Source organism: Pogona vitticeps, chromosome 5, assembly GCF_051106095.1.
Source record: "Pogona vitticeps strain Pit_001003342236 chromosome 5, PviZW2.1, whole genome shotgun sequence".
Classification (NCBI taxonomy): domain Eukaryota; kingdom Metazoa; phylum Chordata; class Lepidosauria; order Squamata; family Agamidae; genus Pogona; species Pogona vitticeps.
Genome location: NC_135787.1, coordinates 169757553 through 169776653, shown reverse-complemented (window position 1 = coordinate 169776653; position 19101 = coordinate 169757553). Strand labels below are relative to the sequence as shown.

At 39.9% G+C, this 19101-nt stretch overlaps 1 protein-coding gene across 1 annotated transcript; it reads left to right on the top strand.

Annotated features, from left to right (window-relative positions):
• The first annotated feature begins 509 nt into the window (after positions 1–509).
• Positions 510–18963, top strand: PWP1 (PWP1 homolog, endonuclein). Its single transcript, XM_020803635.3, has 15 exons — positions 510–719; positions 1883–1941; positions 2997–3172; positions 4770–4855; positions 6902–6998; positions 7921–8031; positions 9669–9796; positions 10838–10911; positions 11847–11943; positions 15354–15415; positions 15968–16079; positions 16478–16568; positions 17127–17248; positions 17833–17938; positions 18522–18963. The coding sequence occupies exons 1-15, from the start codon at positions 654–656 to the stop codon at positions 18638–18640; spliced, it is 1506 nt and encodes a 501-aa protein (XP_020659294.3). The 5' UTR covers positions 510–653; the 3' UTR covers positions 18641–18963.
• The last annotated feature ends 138 nt before the right edge of the window (positions 18964–19101 follow it).

Here is a 19101-nt window from a genome sequence, read left to right as displayed (position 1 = left end):
ATTGTTCTCGTTATGCCCCCTCATCTCCTGCTTTCTTCTTTCACCTAACGTGGAGAATTCAAAAGGATGCGCATCATTTGGTGATATTTGGATGGCCATTATTGTTCAACTGTAGATTTCTACACATTTTTTCCCCTTATGGGCAAAACCGGCGGCCTTTTACTTTCTCTGAACCTTAGATGCGCGTCCAGTGGAGCCCTACGGTCCGTTCACTTGTGTGAAACTGAACGTAAAAAAATATTCCAGTCACATAAGAGAAGTCTAAACACATTTATTTAAATGGCGCAAAAGAGTTAAAAGGGCGTCGGCGAGCAGCTTCCCTTAAATCCATCGCCCACGGCGGATACTGAATGAGGCCGGGAGCGTCTCCGCTTCTCCTACACTCGCGACAGTGACGTCAGCGCAGCGGACAGCCCCGCCCCTTCGCGACTCGCTTCTTAACCTCGGCCGGCTGACGCTCCTTGATGACGTTGTATCCGCCCGTATTCGATTTCCGGCGCTCCTCAGAACGTGATAGGGCATGATGGAAGCGTCTGCTGCTGAGAGGGCGAGGGCGGAACGTGGAAGCCGGAAGGGAGTCGCACGTTTCTGAGCAGCGCGCGCGGGGAGGGGGGAGCCTGCTTGTGGGGCGCACTCTGTCGCTGGCCGGAGCTATGAGCTGCCCTGTGACATGCGTTGGCTGGGTTCCTCGAGGCGTTGCCAAGGAAACGCCTGATAAGGTGAGACCACCGGTCCGTGGCCCCTCGTGCTTCCTTCGCTCCCGTTAAGGGGAAGCAACGTGTGTACAGTATTTTTTTTCCCCTCGCTACCCCCCCCCCCGAACCATTTTAGCATCTCCTTTTTTCGACCGCAACAGATCAATAATTCCTCTCCCTCCCTTTAAAGCAGAAAACAGATTTCTGAACAGAATTGCCTTGAACTCCTGTTCAGGTTGCATACGATGGAGAAACCGAAAACGGACGGGGTGGGAAAAATCCTAGTGCGCCGTTTATAATAGGAAGGTCCGCACGAATTTTTCAACTCAGTTCCCTACTTCGTTGTTTAGAAGTGTGACCTATTGACTTCAGTAGGACTATGTCTAACTTGTAAAAGTACCCAGAGATGCCTTAATTAAAGCTGCTTTGTGTCAGAATGAGTGTTGGATTGTAGCAAAAGCGCAGAAAAGTTGTGCTCTTTTCCCCTTTGTAAATATAAACGCCAGCACTGAGTTTGCACGTTGGAGTTATGGGAGTACATTGGTCTTAATGTTATGCATCATTTATTACTCCTCAGAATTTGTGTCCTGCTTTTCTCCCCAAAGCAGTCAATATTTGTTTAAAAAAACCCACAATTGTTATTTTTGGTTCAGCGTCTCCCCACAGTTCCTCTTATTGGTACCCTGTTTTCCCAAAAATAAGACCTAATCTGAAAATAAGCCCTAGTATGATTTTTCAGGATGCTCCTAATATAAGTCCTACCCCCCAAAATAAGCCCTAGTTAAGTGAAACCCTGCCCTTCACCATTGTGCAGTAACCAGAAGAAGATGACATGACTGTATTTGAATAAATGTAGATTGTTGTATATGAAAAAAGTAAAACATATCCTGAAAATAAGCTCTAATGCATTTTTGGAGCAAAAATTAATATACAACCCTGTCTTATTTTTGGGGAAACACAGTAATAGAGATGTGGAGTTCTTTTGTGACTCCTTTGTGTTAGGAATTTTAATGCTTCAAGCACTGTTTTTTAATTGCTTTCCCTATGATTCTTATAACTTATAAAGCTGGGTGCTAAGTGATGCTGGTAAAAACTGTTTTCCAAATCTGTTTAAATGTCTCATTTTCCCCAAAAGCTCCTGACATTATTTGTGACTAAATTGATCTTCTATTATTTGTCCATTGTAGGTCCAGCTTGACAAGGAAGAATTGACACGCTTGATTTCTGAAACCAAGGAAAGATTGCAGTAAGTACTATTGGTTAACTTGAATCAAGGTTGTAAATAAGCTCTTTGTATTGTAGTTCTTAATCATAATTAACAGCTAGTCAATTCAAACTAGTTTATGTCTTATTGAATCAGTTGACAATGAACTAAGTGAACAGGTTGCACTGAATGGTGTAGTATTATAAACAGTTGTTCAAGTGACAATATGAAAAGAAAAGCTATGGGTTTCTTAGTTTTCTCACATGTATATATACACACACACAACATCTAATGTAACTTTAGAGTTAGTTGCTGTATGAAACTTTTTTTACAATATGTCTTAGTTCTAGAGTTTAAAAAGTTAATATTTATTGTTCACAAAAGCTCTTGCTTTCTGCATTTGTGGAAGAAAACTCAAATGCCAAAAGCAGGAACATGAATTCAGGTTTAACCCACAAAGGAAGAAAGACAATATCAAAACAGTATTGGGATTTGGGGAGAACAAAAAAAGATTTAGCTACATGGACTAACTAGGTATACTCAAGCTCTCTGAAATCAGTGGCTATGAGTAGACTTCAGTGCTTTGTCACTGTGTGTAAAAATGTAGGGTCAGAGGTGACAAATACCTCCAAGTGGTATTGAACTGCATCTTCTTTCCACTGTAGCTAGCATCCCAAAGGTAAGAGATGACAGGAACTGGAACCCAACAACATTTGGATAGCTGGAAGTTGCCATCCCCTGGTTTAGATGGGCAGTAAGTGATACAGAGATTAGTGTTTTTGTTTAGGCGTAAACAAGGTTCTTTCATCTTAGCAAAGTGTAGTTTTCTATTGACTTAAGAGACATTAGTGTCTCTCATCTGGACTTCTTGTACTCTGAGTGAATTTCTAAGAAGTTGGTGCAGGACTTTCAGCTGAATCCTTTACCTGGGAATACATCTTGAGTTCAGTGCAATTTGTTTCTATGAATATATTTACTTTTGCTGGCATAGTAGGGATGTAGAATTGTGCAGGAGGTTGAAGGCCAAATAATGACATTCAAATGCCAGGCAAATTTATAGTTTGTGAAAGTATTAATGTTTAACTTCTTCTATAAAGGACAGATATTAGTGACGATGATGAACAGGAAGAGGTCTCAGCAGATGCCATGGAAGTTGCTGATGCTGAGGCACCTAGCCCTGCCTCTAAAGATGAGAGCCAAGAAGAGACTGAAAACTTGAATGATGATGAGCTGGCAGAATATGATTTGGATAATTATGATGATGAGACTGCAGGTAGCATTAATCTCATGTTTCTGTTCCCCTCTGACTACACTTTGTTTATAAGTTGCCATGTAAGGGTATAGATCTGTGTGTGCTGCAATCTGGAGTATAAGTTTAAAATGGCTAGGAGAGTTTTATGTAAGATTTACCAGTAAGTGAGTCTTAACTTCAAATGCTACTTGGCTCACAGCTGTTTTGATACACAATGGATAATTGGAATTAATTCTACCCTAAGACAAGATCCTTCACATACTTATTGATCATATCTGGAGACTGAAATTTGTGTGAGGAGTAGGCATGGGTTTTTTTTGACTACAGCCCCCATAATTATCCATTCTGGAAGTTCCACCTGACAGACCCATGCCCACAGACGTATAACTGTGATTCACCTGGATAATAGCCACAAAGCTATTCTAGCCAAGCCTTTTCTCCAGGTGAGCCACATTTGGTAGAATAGAGAATTATGGGATTTAAAATCCCCAAAAATCTGAAAATCTCGTGCCTAGCAAGGAGCACCATACAAAATATGCCAGTGGCAATGGAATCATTCAGATGATATGCCCCACGTTTGGGCTTCATGGAAGTAATCTGATTGGCTGTTCTAAGAGGAAAAAAGGTGTTCAGAGAAATCCTTTGTCTGCTCAAGACATCCCCAAGAGCTGTCCCTCCCTGGTCTGTTGGGGCTTCTAGTATATATAAATATCATACAGAAAGCAAAAGGAACTATGCCAGTAAATAGAGGGAAAAAATCCAAAAAATGTCTTTACGGCAGTGCCTTTTTTAAATACACTGTATTAGCTCAAATGCTACAAAATGGTATTCAACATTTTGAATTCTTGAGACAATATCTAAATAAAATGAGTAGGAAGAAAAATACAGTATGAACATAACACAGCGAAGTCTGGATTTTTAGTCATACTCTTAAGATGAAGCATGATTCTGAAAGTACACTCTCTTTAGCTTATCGGTAAAACCAACCAATTGGATTTCTACTGATTTAGTTACAATACCTGGAATTAACCTTTGGTTTTGTTAACATAGAAACTGCCCAGTTTGTTTTTATTTCTATTAGTCATCTATCAGAGAACATATGTTTGGATTATCCATGGTGACACATCCAAGTAGCAGATGGAGTTTGATTTATTTTTTAATGAGAGAACAGCTGTTTGTTTTCTCCTCCCAATAGTATTAGGTGCAGTCTGAAACCTTTGCAACATGCAGTAGAGTGCAGATAGCCAATTTATGAGAGCGCCAATAATATCGGAAAGCTCAAAAATTAACCACCTCTGTAGGGGAATTTAGTTTTGATGTGTGCTGCTGACCTGTACATTCGATTTGAAAACATTGACTAAAAATGCAGGGTCCATGGTTCTACCATCTAGACATTTTCTTCTCCTCTTGAAGCCTAAGCTATTAACAATGAAAGTGTTGTTATTCGCTCTAATTCTTGTACCGCGGATATCACTGTTGAAAAACTGCTTGATGATGCATTTTGGCCCATAACTATTTTACTAAAGAAACGGTTGCATGTTAATTTCATTGTTTATAAACATTTGGCTAATCAAGCACCTTGCATTTGTCTTATAAAATGCTAAATATACTTTTACAGGTACTGAGAGTCTTGGAGAGACCCTAGCAGGCCTTACAGTATATGCAAGTAATGAAAATGATCCTTACATCACGCTTCCAAATACTGTGAGTGTTAAAGCAGTATTATATTTCCTTTTGAGCCAAGAAATGAGTAGGATGTTGTTAAAACAGCTAAAGTATTCACTTTTTGTGCATTTACCTTAGTTATTTTGGGGCAGAAGGGAGTTAATTTATGTTCTGTTTTTCAGTATGTTTATCAGTCTTTTGTCCAGTGTTGCCTACTGGAGGAAAAGAAAGTAGCTTTACATTTGGAAAGGAGATATTTGTGAATGGTTTTTTTAAAAATGTTAGACAACTTGTGGCATTCACTCTAGGATGTGCATTAGATGCTATATCACTTCCTAATTTTTGTTCCTTTGGGTTGTAGAAAAAGCTGCTTTTGAACATTTTATAATGGACATTTTATATTTTGAAGGCAATAGGGATGGGATTATTTTAGTAGACAAATTGTTCCATGTTCCTTCACTCTTCCTTGACTTTTACTTATATCCTTATCTGGCGCTCTTTAAACCCAAATCAGCTTTTGAGGCTTTTTAAAATTTTTGGTTTGCTTATATCTGAGGCTAGCTGATAATAAATTTGGTGACCCGTAGTACATCAACCAAATATTCAGATTCCCAGTGATTTAGCAATGAAGACAATAAAAAAGCTTTTCATCCCAAAGTGAAATTGCACTACAGAAATTGAGAAAGCTTAGAGAATAAAACAGAGAAAGAGAATGAAATTATAGTAAGCATTTGGCTTGGAAGCTGCATTACAGCTGAAATTTGATGACAGTTTTTGGTTTTGTCATGGGTAGAATTTAGCAGCAGCAGCTGAAATTTGGTGGCTGTCTGGTATATCAAGGTGGTAGCCTTCCTTCCTATAATGTACAACTTTGCTAGTATGTAGGGCACAGCATCACCTTCTCTTAGCAAATATGAGAAAAGGAAAGTCTTTTGCATTTCTTTTTGTGGTAATCCCATAGTGAATTGTGAGAGTCCCAACCAGGAGGCTTATGTAGGAGTGCCGTCGCTCCCGTCGCGAGTTCAGACCACCCAGACTTCCCCTCCTCCTTCCCCGCCTAGACGTGAAGACAAACAGGTGGATACCTGTGAGTTGGAGGCAGTGCCCGAGGGAAGGGGGTGTATGGACAAGGGAATAGATACCAGTGACTTGGTGCTAGCACTGAAGGGGTTAACACTGACAGAAAAACCCGGGAAGGAATTGGCGGGAAAAGAGAGGGAGGAGATAGAGGCGGCTGCCGGGGATATAAAAGAAAAGTGGGAAGACATACCAGATGGGGTGGGAGTTGATTTGGGTCCAGGACCCCTGGACTGGAGAGTGGGAGCAGATGAAAGTGCCTCACGAGGAGGCAGAAAGAAGGAGACGCCAAGGTTTGAAACCCTGTCCTTCATATTGGGGGGAGACCGAAGCCAAAGAATGGAGGCATAAGCTAAGGGAAGAAAGAGAGGCTGTGGTGAGGGAATTAGAGAGGAAAAAGACATGGCATCTCACCGAGCTCCGGAAGATGGGGGTCTACCCGGACCGTGGTTGGCAGATGCAGGAGAGGGGTCGTCCGTATGGGGCTGGAGTGGTGACGAAGAGACACTCCCCTTGATCGGTCCAGAGGAAGAAACTGGCGACAACCCGGTGCCCGAGAAAGGAATATCGGGGCCGTGGACTTTTGAGGACAGTAATGCGTTTGTTGGAAATTTATGGACACCCTTGCGACCAGGGTTGGCGCCGCAAGAGACTTTAGAAGCTGTTCCCCTTGAAGTTCCAGTTAATATTGATGTTCAAATAAACACAAACCAAGTTGAAATGTTAAACCCTTCTCGTCCTTTATTTGATGTGACTGACCCTCGAGACATCGGACCCCCACATGAATGTTCACTGTTGCTCTTTCTCAACATTGTCAGGACAGCAATGGCCACAAACCTGGCAGGGAGGGCTGTGTGCAACATAAAGGTTACATGCTGCTGCCCTCCACAGGTCTACAGCAGTGATAGAAAATTGTTGAGCATTTTGCATGGAGAATGTTTGGAAGATTGATTTGGAAATGCTTCAGTCTTAGTCCTTTTTTTTTTTTTTTTTTTTTTTTTTTTTAAGGAACAATATGAGCAAGAGGACTATGTGATTAAACCAAGTGACAATCTGGTTGTATGTGGCAGAGTTGATAAGGACCACTGCAGTTTAGAGGTCCATGGTGAGTATCCTTTTTAATACAGAACTAGCAAGGTCTTTGTTTTTTCATAGTACTAAAATGATTTTTCTACTGTTTTTATATACTGAGATCCATTTACTTTGTTTGAATTCTTCCTTTTTGTTTATTCTATATTATATAGCTCTGTGAGGCTAGACTGAAAGAATGGGCCATGTTTAGCATTTAGGAAAGAAGATGTGAGTGGAAATATGATACCGCTCTTCAAATACTTGAAAGATTTTCATACAGAGAAAGAGCACGATCTGTTCTCAACCATCCTTAACTGCAGGACAGATAATAGGAAGATATAATTCAAAAACTTTCTAATTGTTACAGCAGCAGTACAACAATGGAATCAGTTATCTGCAGAAGACTGAGCGCTCCAATGCTAGAGGCAGTCAAGAGAAAATTAGAAACCATCTGTCAGTGTTCCTGCACTGATGGTTGGACTCGATGGCCATATAGGCCCCTTCCAACATCATTCCATATTCCTATTATATCTGTGCAAAATTCTGCATTTCACAAATTGTGTAAATTGCCCCAAATTAGACTGGTTGCTGCTTTAAGAATTTAAAGGTTGTTGATATTTCAATTATCAGCCAATCCAGTGCATCCTGGTCTGCTTTACTCCTCAAAGGGAAAGGAGACTAGAGTTATTTTACCAAATCACTTTGATAGGAGGAAAAAGAGTTCTCTGGCTTGTTCATGGCTGGAGTCAAGGAATCTTGTAGGGTTTCATGTCCCCATCAGATTGAGATAGCCATAATCAATAAGAAATTTAACAAGTCTTGTTTAAACACATTGGCTTTTTTCTCCACCCTAATAAAAATATGTATTTTGTGTCCTGTGTTTTAGAAATAAAAATGTGATTTGTTAACTAGCTAATTTTCATCTTATTTACATGTGGGAAACTTAATTTTTTCAGTTTTCAACCATGAAGAGGACTCGTTTTACGTCCATCATGATCTCATCTTATCTGCATACCCTTTAAGCGTGGAATGGCTCAACTTTGATCCTAGTCCTGAAAACCCTGCAGGTGAATTATCAAGTTCATGATTTAATAAACCTCAAATTGGTACTTGCTAAATAGCCAGGCATATCTGGTCAACACTCTTTTCTCTTCTTCCCACCAATGGTTTGTGCTTTGTTTTGAAAGGTATATGGCTGATAATTTTTTTCTCACCTAGTACTGTATTCTTATCAATTAGAAAGGGCTGTATAACTTTGCAATGACTCGTTTGGTTGTTGGGGTATTCGGACACTGTCCTATTTCCAACATTAGCTTGTAAGTAGTTCCTTTTGATCTCTAAGAAAATGATAAACTGCTTTCTGCCTGTCATAAATGTAATTTTAATCTTTTTTTTTCACAATACTATATCTGCAAGGCCATTAAAGTACTCCCTTTTATCATGAACAGATTGAGAATGCCCTGCTTAAATTTGTTCCAAGAAGGCCAAGGTCTTACATGTGTGCAGTTGCATGTGCATACACTGTTTATATATTTGGAGCTAAAGTGCTACTGAGGCATGGGATTTTTTGGACTACATCAGCCAGAATTCCAGGGGTTTTAGCCAGGGGTCTAGCTAGTGTGCTGAGAGGCATCATGTGAGGAACATAATAGCCAGATAGACTACTAGTTCTCTAATGCGCAGCTCCCACAGAGCTTAGCTCTGCCGATTCATTTCCCCTGTCTGCATGAGGATTCATAAAGTCCAACAGATAACTTTTTTTCCTCCGCTGTAAGAGATTTAAAACACCTGAGAGGGATTTTATTTTGTGGCTAAACCCCCCACCCCCCCGATTTCTGGCTGGGGGAATTCCTGCAGATCTCTGGGGACTGCAATCTAAAAGATACAGAAGTCCTTTTGCCTAGTGCCAAGAAATACAGATTAATATTCCCAGCCCACTAATACTTTTACATGCCTTAGCCTAATGAAACACAGAGCTATTGTAAGGCTAAAAGGATACAAAAAATAACTCATCCTGCCAAGGTCAATTCAATGAAAAATAGTACTGTGGTGGACTTTCAGTAGGACTCTTCATAATTTTAGCTATTGCTAAATATTATACAAAGAAAAATAAAACTTAAACTCTTGGGCTGTGTTGATTCATTGCATTGCCTATTTTTTAAAGGCTAGTATAGTAGACTATGCTGACATAATTTATTTATTTCTTATATTTATATCCCACCCATCTAGTCATTCGACTACTCTGGGCGGCGTACATCAGACAAAATAAACAATTAAAATAACATCAGTATCCAAGAATAAAAAGTCATTCAAGATGGAAAAAGACAAAGAAGATAGATCAAATAGTGCCCGGAGGGAAGGCCTGCCTGAATAGCCAGGTTTTTAATTGGCTTTTTAAAATACCCAGCGAAGGGGTCATATGGATCTCTGAAGGTAGATTATTCCATCACCGAGGAGTGACTGCTGAGAAGACCTGGTTTCTTGTTTTTTCCTTCTGGACCTCTCTTGGCGTTAGGCTCCTCAGTCGCACCTCCTGACTAGATCGAGTGATATGGGTAGATTTTGGTGGGAGAAGGCGTTCCGTCAGATAGCGAGGTCCTAAACCATTTAGGGCTTTATATGTAATCATTAGAAGGAAGTCAGAGTATAGTAAGTGATGTATAGAAGGATGAGTTAACGCAACATGGGTGTGCTTTCACTCTAGGAAATTATGTGGCCGTGGGCACAATGAATCCTGTTATTGAAATATGGGACCTTGACATAGTGGATTCTTTAGAACCAGTCTTTTCCCTTGGAAGCAAGAAAGCAAAAATGAAGAAGAAAGGAAAGAAGGTAAGTAGTCATCCAGTGATAATATTTTCAAGTACCAAGTGGAGCTGCTCCCTTTGTCTAAATGGCATACCTCCAAACCACTGATTCCACATTGCATTTCAAAATGTGTTGGAAGTTGAGAGTGTGTTTTAGAATAAGTTAGTCCTAGAAATTGGAGCAAAATGGGCTGAATAGTTTTGGAATAAGTATCACAGATTTATTTTCAGTGGAATTTATTTTTAAAGGTTTGTCAGGAGAGCATTTTTGTTGCTACATTTGCTAAAGAGAAGAGATTGTGGTGGGCCCCGACTGCAAAAAGAAGAGGGGCAGTAGCTTTTGAAATGTTATTTTAAGACGGGACTCCTCAGAATAAAGTGTGAGCAGAATGAGAAAAGCGGGCAGGGAACTTGGGAATAACGGTGTGCTTTTATCTTCTCATAATCAGTGGTTCACAACCTTGGGTAACCCAAGTATTCTTGGACTGCAAATACCTGAAACCTGTCCAGCACAGTTTATGGTGAAGTCTTCTGGGAATTGCAGTCCAAGAACACCTGGGTTACCCAAGGTTGGGACCCTCTGTTCTTGACCCTGTCCAAGGGAAAAGTGTGGCTCTGCAGCTTAGAAATAGAACACCAGTGTTAGAAAGTAAGAGGTCCCACTGCAGTCCCTCTTGCGTCTAAGTGAGGCAGGCAAATATTGCACTCCTGTGTTACAAGACGGCGTTTTATGTTTGTCAGTGGAGTAAGAACAAAGCTAAACAGAATTAACCTCAGAAACTAGAAACATTCTGCATAAGAATTATATGCAAAAATAGGAAAAGTTGGCCATTCTGATTATTAAGGTGTGGGACTTTGGCACAGCAGATTGTTTAAAGCCAGGGAATTCTGGAAAATCAAAAGAAAATCAGAATTCTGGACAATCCCATTTCTCGTTATATGTCTTGAAATATGTCCTTGTCTTTGTTTGGCTGCGTAAAGGTGCATCCAGAGGTTCAGTAAACATGTTTGCTGTTGTTTATTATATGTGGAAGCAATACAAACTTCTTAATGTTTTTCTATGAAGAGTTTGCCAAAAGAAGACAAACAAGGAGGCCATACCGATGCAGTTCTTGACCTTTCATGGAATAAGCAACTCAGGTAGAAATATAAAGCTACCAATTGATATTGAAAAACAATATTGAAAATAGATTCCTGCTTTTGTTGTAGAGATTCTAAAGCCGATTAAACTCAAATAATCCAAAAATGGAACATCTAATGTAAACGATTAGCTACCTTTTTGAATATTTCTTTGATGTCCCATTTAAGCCTGTTTCAGCTATGAGGACCAGTCTTTCTTAAATAGACTAAACATGCATTATAATGAGGGGAGGCTTCATCTTTTGCTGTGTTCAAATTCATACACATTGCTGCTATGTGATTTTGAGCACATGAAGCACTGCCAACACATGTACAAGTATATGAACATTGAAGATGTATATTTGAATGCATTTATGGGGGGAGGGGATGAGCCTTTTGCCTCCTCCTGTATGAGTGCTGACATTGATAGAACTGGACTTAATGTCTGATTTCTAGAGCACTGCTGATCTTCTTTTGTTTTTTGTTTCAGTATGTCCAGAACTTCTCATTGTGGTCTTTTTAATTAAACATTGCATTATTTATTTGAAATTACAAATACTAATGTCTGTGGAGTAGTCACAGCTGACAAATCTTTCCTCAGATGTTCCCAGAGCACTCTGTATGTTTCCTCTCTTCTAAAAGACATAATTCTAGTTACTGCTTGGGATATTGACTCTGGTAATTTAACAAAGCCTCTGACAAGGAGACAGCAGCTGTGCTGATCTGCTTTTATTACACACAGGCCCCTGGTGTCTTAAAAAAAAACCCTAAGCTTTATAAACTTTATAAAGGAACACAGTTATAATTTGATTTAAAGAGATGTACTTCAAAATATCTTGTTCATTTTTTTTATCTTTAAAAGTTGAAGAACGAGACAAGTGGGTGTGAGATGTTTGTGCACCTGCCCTTTGACTTTATATTTTCTTTATGTAAATCAGCCTCCTTGCTTGTTTCAGATCTGTGTTGGCAAGTGCATCAGCCGACCATTCTGTAATCCTTTGGGACATGGCCCAGGGCACACCAGCAGCAACCCTTTCTCTTCACACAGACAAGGTATGTTCATGCTTCCATGGGAATAACTAACTCATTTAATGGATAGCTTGTTTAGCTGTCTGCCTTATAGCTAAGTAATCAGCTTCTCACTTCCCTACTTTGTGGAGTTCCAGTATAATACCTGTAGGGCAGACAGCAATTCAGTAGATGAAGTATGCTGGGCTGCAAAAATGGACACAGTTTCATCTGCTGAATTTATACTAGTTTTGTAACTATCAAAGACACAGGAATCCTGACTAAGAAGCCCTGGACATAAGTGCCCGAAACTATAGAACAGCATCTATTCCTTTTGAAGTATGTGAAGTTGTAGATGTAACTGAGGATTACGCTGGTTTCCTTATGTCCTCCTGTTTGAGAACTAGTGATACAGATGTTGCCTTTGAAACCACTGTACTGGGGTCCCTTTCCTGTTTCAGGTGCAAACAAAAAATGGTAGAAAGTAAGAAAGAACCTTTATTGGCATCTGAAAAGAAACAACACAAGAGGCAACAGTCCTCACCTGAATGAGGAGTGTGTGCCCAGTTAAGAAAAAAACAAACAACATGGGTGCCATAAGTATAGATAAAACACAGCAAAACAAACATAATTCGTTTGAAAGAGACAGCTAGACATCAGCAGCAAAGCTTTGGCAAACCTGGGAAGTTGTTGATTACATCCCAGGAGAGCAGAACAAAGAGTTTGTTGGAAATGGTGACCTGTGTCGCTGTATTAATAGATATATTTGGCCATCTGCCTGGTGTAGATTTTGTTCTCTCCCTAGCAGGAGAGTGTACAGAATTGCTTCCTCTGATCAACCAGGTAAACTAGCAAGAATTCACTCCAAATTAGATGCATGAATATCACTGTATACTGCACAGTAAAGAAACATATGTGCCAAGGACTCAAGGGCCCCAGAATTACAAGGGCAGAGCCGTGTTTCCATTGGTTGGGAGTTAAATCTACCATATAGAACATTAGATGGAAGTACGTTGCATCTTGCAAGACTGAAGGCACGCCTTTCATGTGGGCTCTCTAATAAGCAGATAGCTGGCCAGTTTGTCGATGTGTAGAGGGAGTTGTAAGTTTAAAGGTGAACAAACTTTATGGGCTGCCCCAATAAGGTCTTGCCTTTCAATATCCAAAAGCCTAACTTTTAGCAGTCTATACGACTGCTTAAACAGTAGAGCGCCCAAGTGGTCTAGAGAAATGCCAAGAGTTTGAACCTTTTGAATGATTGGTAGAAAGGTATGTCGTGTATGCATGTAAGTGAATTGAAGGCACATTCTTGTTCTTCTCTAGGTTTTCACATGGAGAAGATGTTTGTTTCCATAAGAGTTTTATTAGCTGTGAGACATTCCATTGTAAGCTACAGCTGAATTAGTAGAATTAATTTCAGTTCGTCAGATTTCAGTAGATAAAAACATTCTGGGTTCAAAATTTCAAATTCTGATTTTATCTGAATTCCTGGTTGTTCTAGCAAAGTAATCAGGTATCGATATTTAATGTGCAGTGCCCTTCTATCTTTACTAATTGTGTAAAATAAGTGTTAGCATGTACTAATATCATAGTGCTGCACCAAGGATGAGACTCTCCTACTGCAAAAGAAATGGATTTTCAGCTGCTCATTGCCTCTCAATATCAGTTTTTTGTGTGATCACCACTGAAACAAGTTTAGCAGTACTCGGAACAATTTTCTTGGTCTTACAACAAAAATGAAAAATAGAGGAATTGGTGTCTTAATTTTGGTGGCAGCCCACCAAAACTACCAGATAAATAAGTAGTTGGGTCGAACACAGTTTTCTGGTTGTCTGGACTGCAGTAAGAGTGCTGAAGGAGGCCTGTTTTAATTACTTTCAATGCTACTCAACATTAAATAAAAATTCTTGATTATGCACTAGAATGCCAAACTGTTCCTTTTTTTTGTTCTACGCCAGCAATTACTTCTTAATCCAATATAGATTTCACAACGGGAATATAGTCTGGGTTATGTCAACATAAAGCTAACACCAATAAAAATTTTGCCCATATTGCTGGCAAGTCTTAGAAACAAATTGTGACAAGGAGTCTTGTACGAGCACTTTAAAGACAAAAAAAGCTGTTTGAACTAAAGCCTCCAAAATACTTATGCACCTGTTTTCAAGGTGCCATATGACTCTGTGTCACAGTTGTCACAATGTTTATAAAATATGTATGTAATTAAGACTATATGGGAGTGTTTCCCAAACTGTGCACTGTTGTGCCATGGGGCGCAAGGAATTCCACCCTGGGGCACCACGGAATTCTCTCAGACTTCTCCCCCCTTCCCCCACTCACGTAAATTATCCTACAGCACTTGTAGTTTCTCTGGTCTCTGCTCATGGTGGAGAGAGGGAACCCTAACCCAGGACAGGGTCTCCTGCCCCTCTGTTCCCAAGGAAACGTTTCCTGACCACCTCCATCCTCTTCCATTTTTCTGGAAGCTCCTTCTCTCTGAGAAGTCAGGCCATGAGGGTGTGTCCCTTAAGCTATCTACCATGTTTTCCCAAAAACAAGACTGGGTCTTATATTAATTTTTGCTCTAAAAAACACATTAGGTCTTATTTTCAGGGGATGTTTTATATTTTCCTGGACAACCATCTACATTTATTTAAATACAGGCATGTCTTCTTTTTCTGGATGATGCACCATGGTGGAGGGCAGGGTTTCACTTAACTGGGGCTTATTTCTGGGGTAGGGCTTATATTACGAACATTCTGAAAACTCATACTATGGCTTATTTTCTGGGAAACAGGGATGAAGTCTCTGGCTCCGTGTAGTGGCCAGAGGTAATACACTCTGGGAAGGTGTATTCATTTTCTTCTTCTTCTTCTTCTTTAGTCTTCTTTCTTCTTCTTCTTTCTTCTTCTTCTTCTTCTTCTTCTTCTTCTTCTTCTTCTTCAAGCAGTGGGAAAGTGAAACTGTGGGCACTGATCCCACGGCTATGGCAGTCTACCGTGCTGGGGAACTGTGACCAGTGACCATTACGTGAAGGGAGCTATGTGTCAGAAAAGTTTTGAAATCACTGCTATATGGAATCCTTCCACAAGTGAAACCATTTTTAGCAATCTAATTATCCATTAGTTCAAAAGAAAATTCTGCACAGGTTAGCATGTAAAACTTATATTGGATTTAAAAGAAATTACTGATGTGGGATTAAAAAGCAAATAGTCTAGCATTCTAGTCCAAGAATTTTTATTTTGAATATTTATAACTTCAAAAACAAGCCTTCCTAAAGAACACATCTTTTTGCAAACCAGACAACTTCTTGAGAATGGAGTTTTAAGGTGCCTTTGACATGCTAAAGACTGTGTTACTTTTGCTGCAACAAGCTAACATAGGTGGAAATATATGTTATCATGCATACAGTGTAAAACTGAATTTCAGTGTAACTGTTTCAAATCTAATCTTCATAGGTACAGACGCTGCAGTTTCATCCATTTGAAACACAGACTCTCATTTCTGGTTCTTATGACAAGTAAGAAAGTAAATATTTTACTTTCAGTGTTTCATATGTAAAATAAGAGTTGCATGATTGTTGGAATAGTATGAAAACTGATATTTTGGAAATCAAACATTTCTGACAACTCCCCCCACCCCCGGGAGCCCAAGGCTCCCTTGGGACCCCGTTTTTTCATGGAGAATCTGGTAAGCACTGCAGGACCCGGGGAGAAAAACAAAAGGAGAAAACAAAGCAAGATGTATCGGAAAGTGTACTTCTGCTTTTGTTCTGTGAGTGGGAAGGGTGCTTTCACAGGGAGAATTTGATCTTTATTGGGGGAGTGCCTTGAGAAATATCCAGAGACTCTGGGGCCTGCACAAATTTTTTCTTGGGGACTGTAATTTGTCAGCCCCTACTTTATAGCCTCTGGGATGGTAATAAGCTTTTCGTAGTAACTTGCCTGCAACATGACAATTTTGTTTTTGCTTAGCTGTTTAAAAACCTCTGTACATTTGAATGAATTATTTATTTTAGTTCAGTTTTTAAAAATTTGATACCCAGCTTGAATCAAATTTTGATATTTTTCAGATCAGCCATTTTGTATGACTGCAGAAGTCCACAAGACAACCATCGAATCTGGCGGTTTAGTGGACAGGTTGAAAGAGTAACTTGGAATCATTTTTCTCCTCACCATTTTTTAGTAAGTATAAGGAGTGTTGATGCCATTTTAGAGTCCTGTACCTCCCACTGTATATTTATAGCCCAGTTGCTAACCAAATCACGTCAAGGCAAATAGTGTCCTAAAATCTAAAGCAGAATGGATATGTTTGTTAAGCAGCAGACGTTGATGCTTCATTACCTTGGCCAGCAAGAAATTTTCTTGAAAGGAAGTTTGATTTTTGCTGGAGTGAAGGACCAGAGATACAAGGGTTGGTCTTCCACCCCGGGGCTTGCTCTTATTGCCATAGATCTTTATACTTGCCTCTCTCTAGGTCTCTCTAGGTTCTAGTTAAAACTAATGAACGACAGGATGGACCAAGTTTTGCCTTGGGAACTCCATTAATTATTTCTGTTTTTAACAGCACTTCTTTTTCCTAGGCCAGCACAGAAGATGGATTTGTGTACTGTCTAGATGCCAGGTCACATAAACCAGTCTTCACAGTAAAAGCTCATAATGAAGAAGTATCTGGTAAATGTTTTCTTCTTTCACCTCCCACTTGAAGCAAATATGTAGGATGTGGTTATGCACATTCGCTTCACTACAAACAGGACAGTTAATGCTCATGCACACCCCTGAGGTAAACATGTATGTGTCCCTGTGCCATATATGGGATTTGTACTTCTTCTTACTTAGATCCTAACAAGTGAAGGTGATCTGTTTTTAAGATCTCTTGTTTTGACAGTGAAGGGAGGATGGAAAAGTTGGCTCTGGAACCTGTGGGATTTTGGGACCCTTTGGATCAGGTGCCATCAGCAACTCCCTTCATTTGGAAGTAATGGGACACGTCAGCAAAGAATCTCTTCCATGGGCTGTGAACCCATGTAACTCACCATAGTGAGAATGCATGTGTTGTTCAACCAAGTACGCCTTTTGTTTGGGTTACATGGTCATGACACACTCTCTCTACACACACACACAGAGAGAGAGAGAGAGAGAGAGAGAGGCAGAAATCAGGGAGAGGTCACAAAGAGCTCAAATCCAAGTGTTAACTGTACAACTGAGTATGTACACACTTTTGCTTTTCAGGACTACAGTTGAGCAGCCAAATCAAAGGATGCCTTGTTACAGCTTCATCAGACAAATATGTGAAAATCTGGGACATTCTAGGAGACAAACCTAGTTTGGTTCATTCCAGAGATATGAAAATGGTAATTTCAGTCCTGTTTTTTAAAAACTAAACAGTAGATTGTTGTTTTGCTTTTCTTAGGCATGTTCTGTATTTAATACTTCCAACAAGTCAGGAGCAAACTTAATTTTCTAATGCAGTGATGGGTAAAGTGTAGTTCTCCAGGTGCTGGACTGTAGGTATCATCAACCATAGCCAGTATAGGCAACAGTGAGGAATATTGGAAGTTGCACTCAGGTAGTATCTGGAGGGCTGCTCATTGTCCACCTTTAATGTAGTATATGTTTAAGTACCACACACTTGTGCTACTCTTCCAGTCCCGGAACATGAAATGAGTATGTTGATAAAGATGAGTACTAGCAAAGATTATGATGTGTATGGGGACCATTATGGGGTTAATGTCTCATGCTGCCCAGGGTAAACAAAGATCATGCAGGCAGTTATCTGTTCTGGTTAGTGGGATCCCTTAGATCTGTCTGTGGTAAAGCTTTTCACAGAGTGCTAAAAGGGGAGGTATGTGTGGAAAAGATAAGAAAAAGCTATAGTGGGGAATTTGCAGGTCAGCAGAGGATCATGTAGAATCATGTTTCTCTTTCTCTCCCTCAGGGTGTTCTCTTCTGTGCAGCTTGCTGCCCAGATTTACCTTTTGTCTATGCCTTTGGAGGAGAGAGACAAGGACTACGTGTCTGGGATATAAGCACAATTTCTGCAGGTGATTATTTTACATTCATGTTGGCTCCATTTTGTGTTCATTTTGTTCTAAAGCAATGCTGTCCCAAGACTTGCTCTACAAATTGGCATAGGAAAGAGGTTGCAAGACACTTCAGTTTGAATCAGCCATTGCTTTGGGTTCTTTTACAAAGTAAAAGACTGTTGGGCAAAAGGCCCTTACCTGTCCACGTATACTTCTGAACAATATGGGGCAGCCTGCTCCAGCTGTATGTCCTCCAGATATATATTGTCCAACAGTTCCTGCTACAAGATGTGAATTACAATCCATAACATTTGGGGGATGCCTGATAGAGTAAAGTTAGTACAGGGATTCTTTGTCATAATCTTCTACTGCCAATGCCTTCTACTGCAGTAAAGGCCATTCCTAAAGTATTCCTACGTGTTAAGAACGTCATGGAAGAGATACTTTTGCAAAAAAGCAGGGCAGGTTGCCTCCTGGCTATACAGAAGTAAAGTGATGTGGTTCTCTAACACATCAGGATTTCCCTGTAGGACAATTCTTCTTAATTTGATGGTCCTTGTAGTAGTCCTGACAGTGGTATTTACCCTTATTTGTGTTACAGTGAATGAAGTTTTTGGAAACCGACAGAGGCTAGCAGTTGCCCAATCAAGTTCTGAAACTGAAGCAAAGAATTCTGCTAGCAGCAGCAGCAGCGATCCACAAGCTGTAATGAAACCATGATGTAGCTTAAGATTCTTATGTATTCATATATAATTTAATACCATAAATACTATAAAGAGCTGTATTTTACTTTGAAATGGACTGCTAATTCCAGATTTCTGCTTTTCTCAGGGTGGGGGCTAGTTTTAAAGACAGATTAATGGAAAGCTAAGGCTTGTTCTATAAGCTATTTTCCTGACAAGCTGAGCAGCCAGAATTTGGCATAAATGCTAAAAAGACTGGCAGTCAAGGTTGAGTATCCTGTTGTAGGAAGTACCTCTAAGCCTGCATACCTCGATCAAGGCATGTGCCACTGAATAAAACCAGACTTTGTATAAACAAAAGGGCCAGTTATGGCTGGCTTTTTCTAATCTTTGCTTGGCAACAGATTTCTATACAGTTGTGCTAGGTGAGGAACATCATTTCAGTTAATCATTTTATAAACTGAAACATAAGAGTACAATTATAAAGTTACCTTTTAG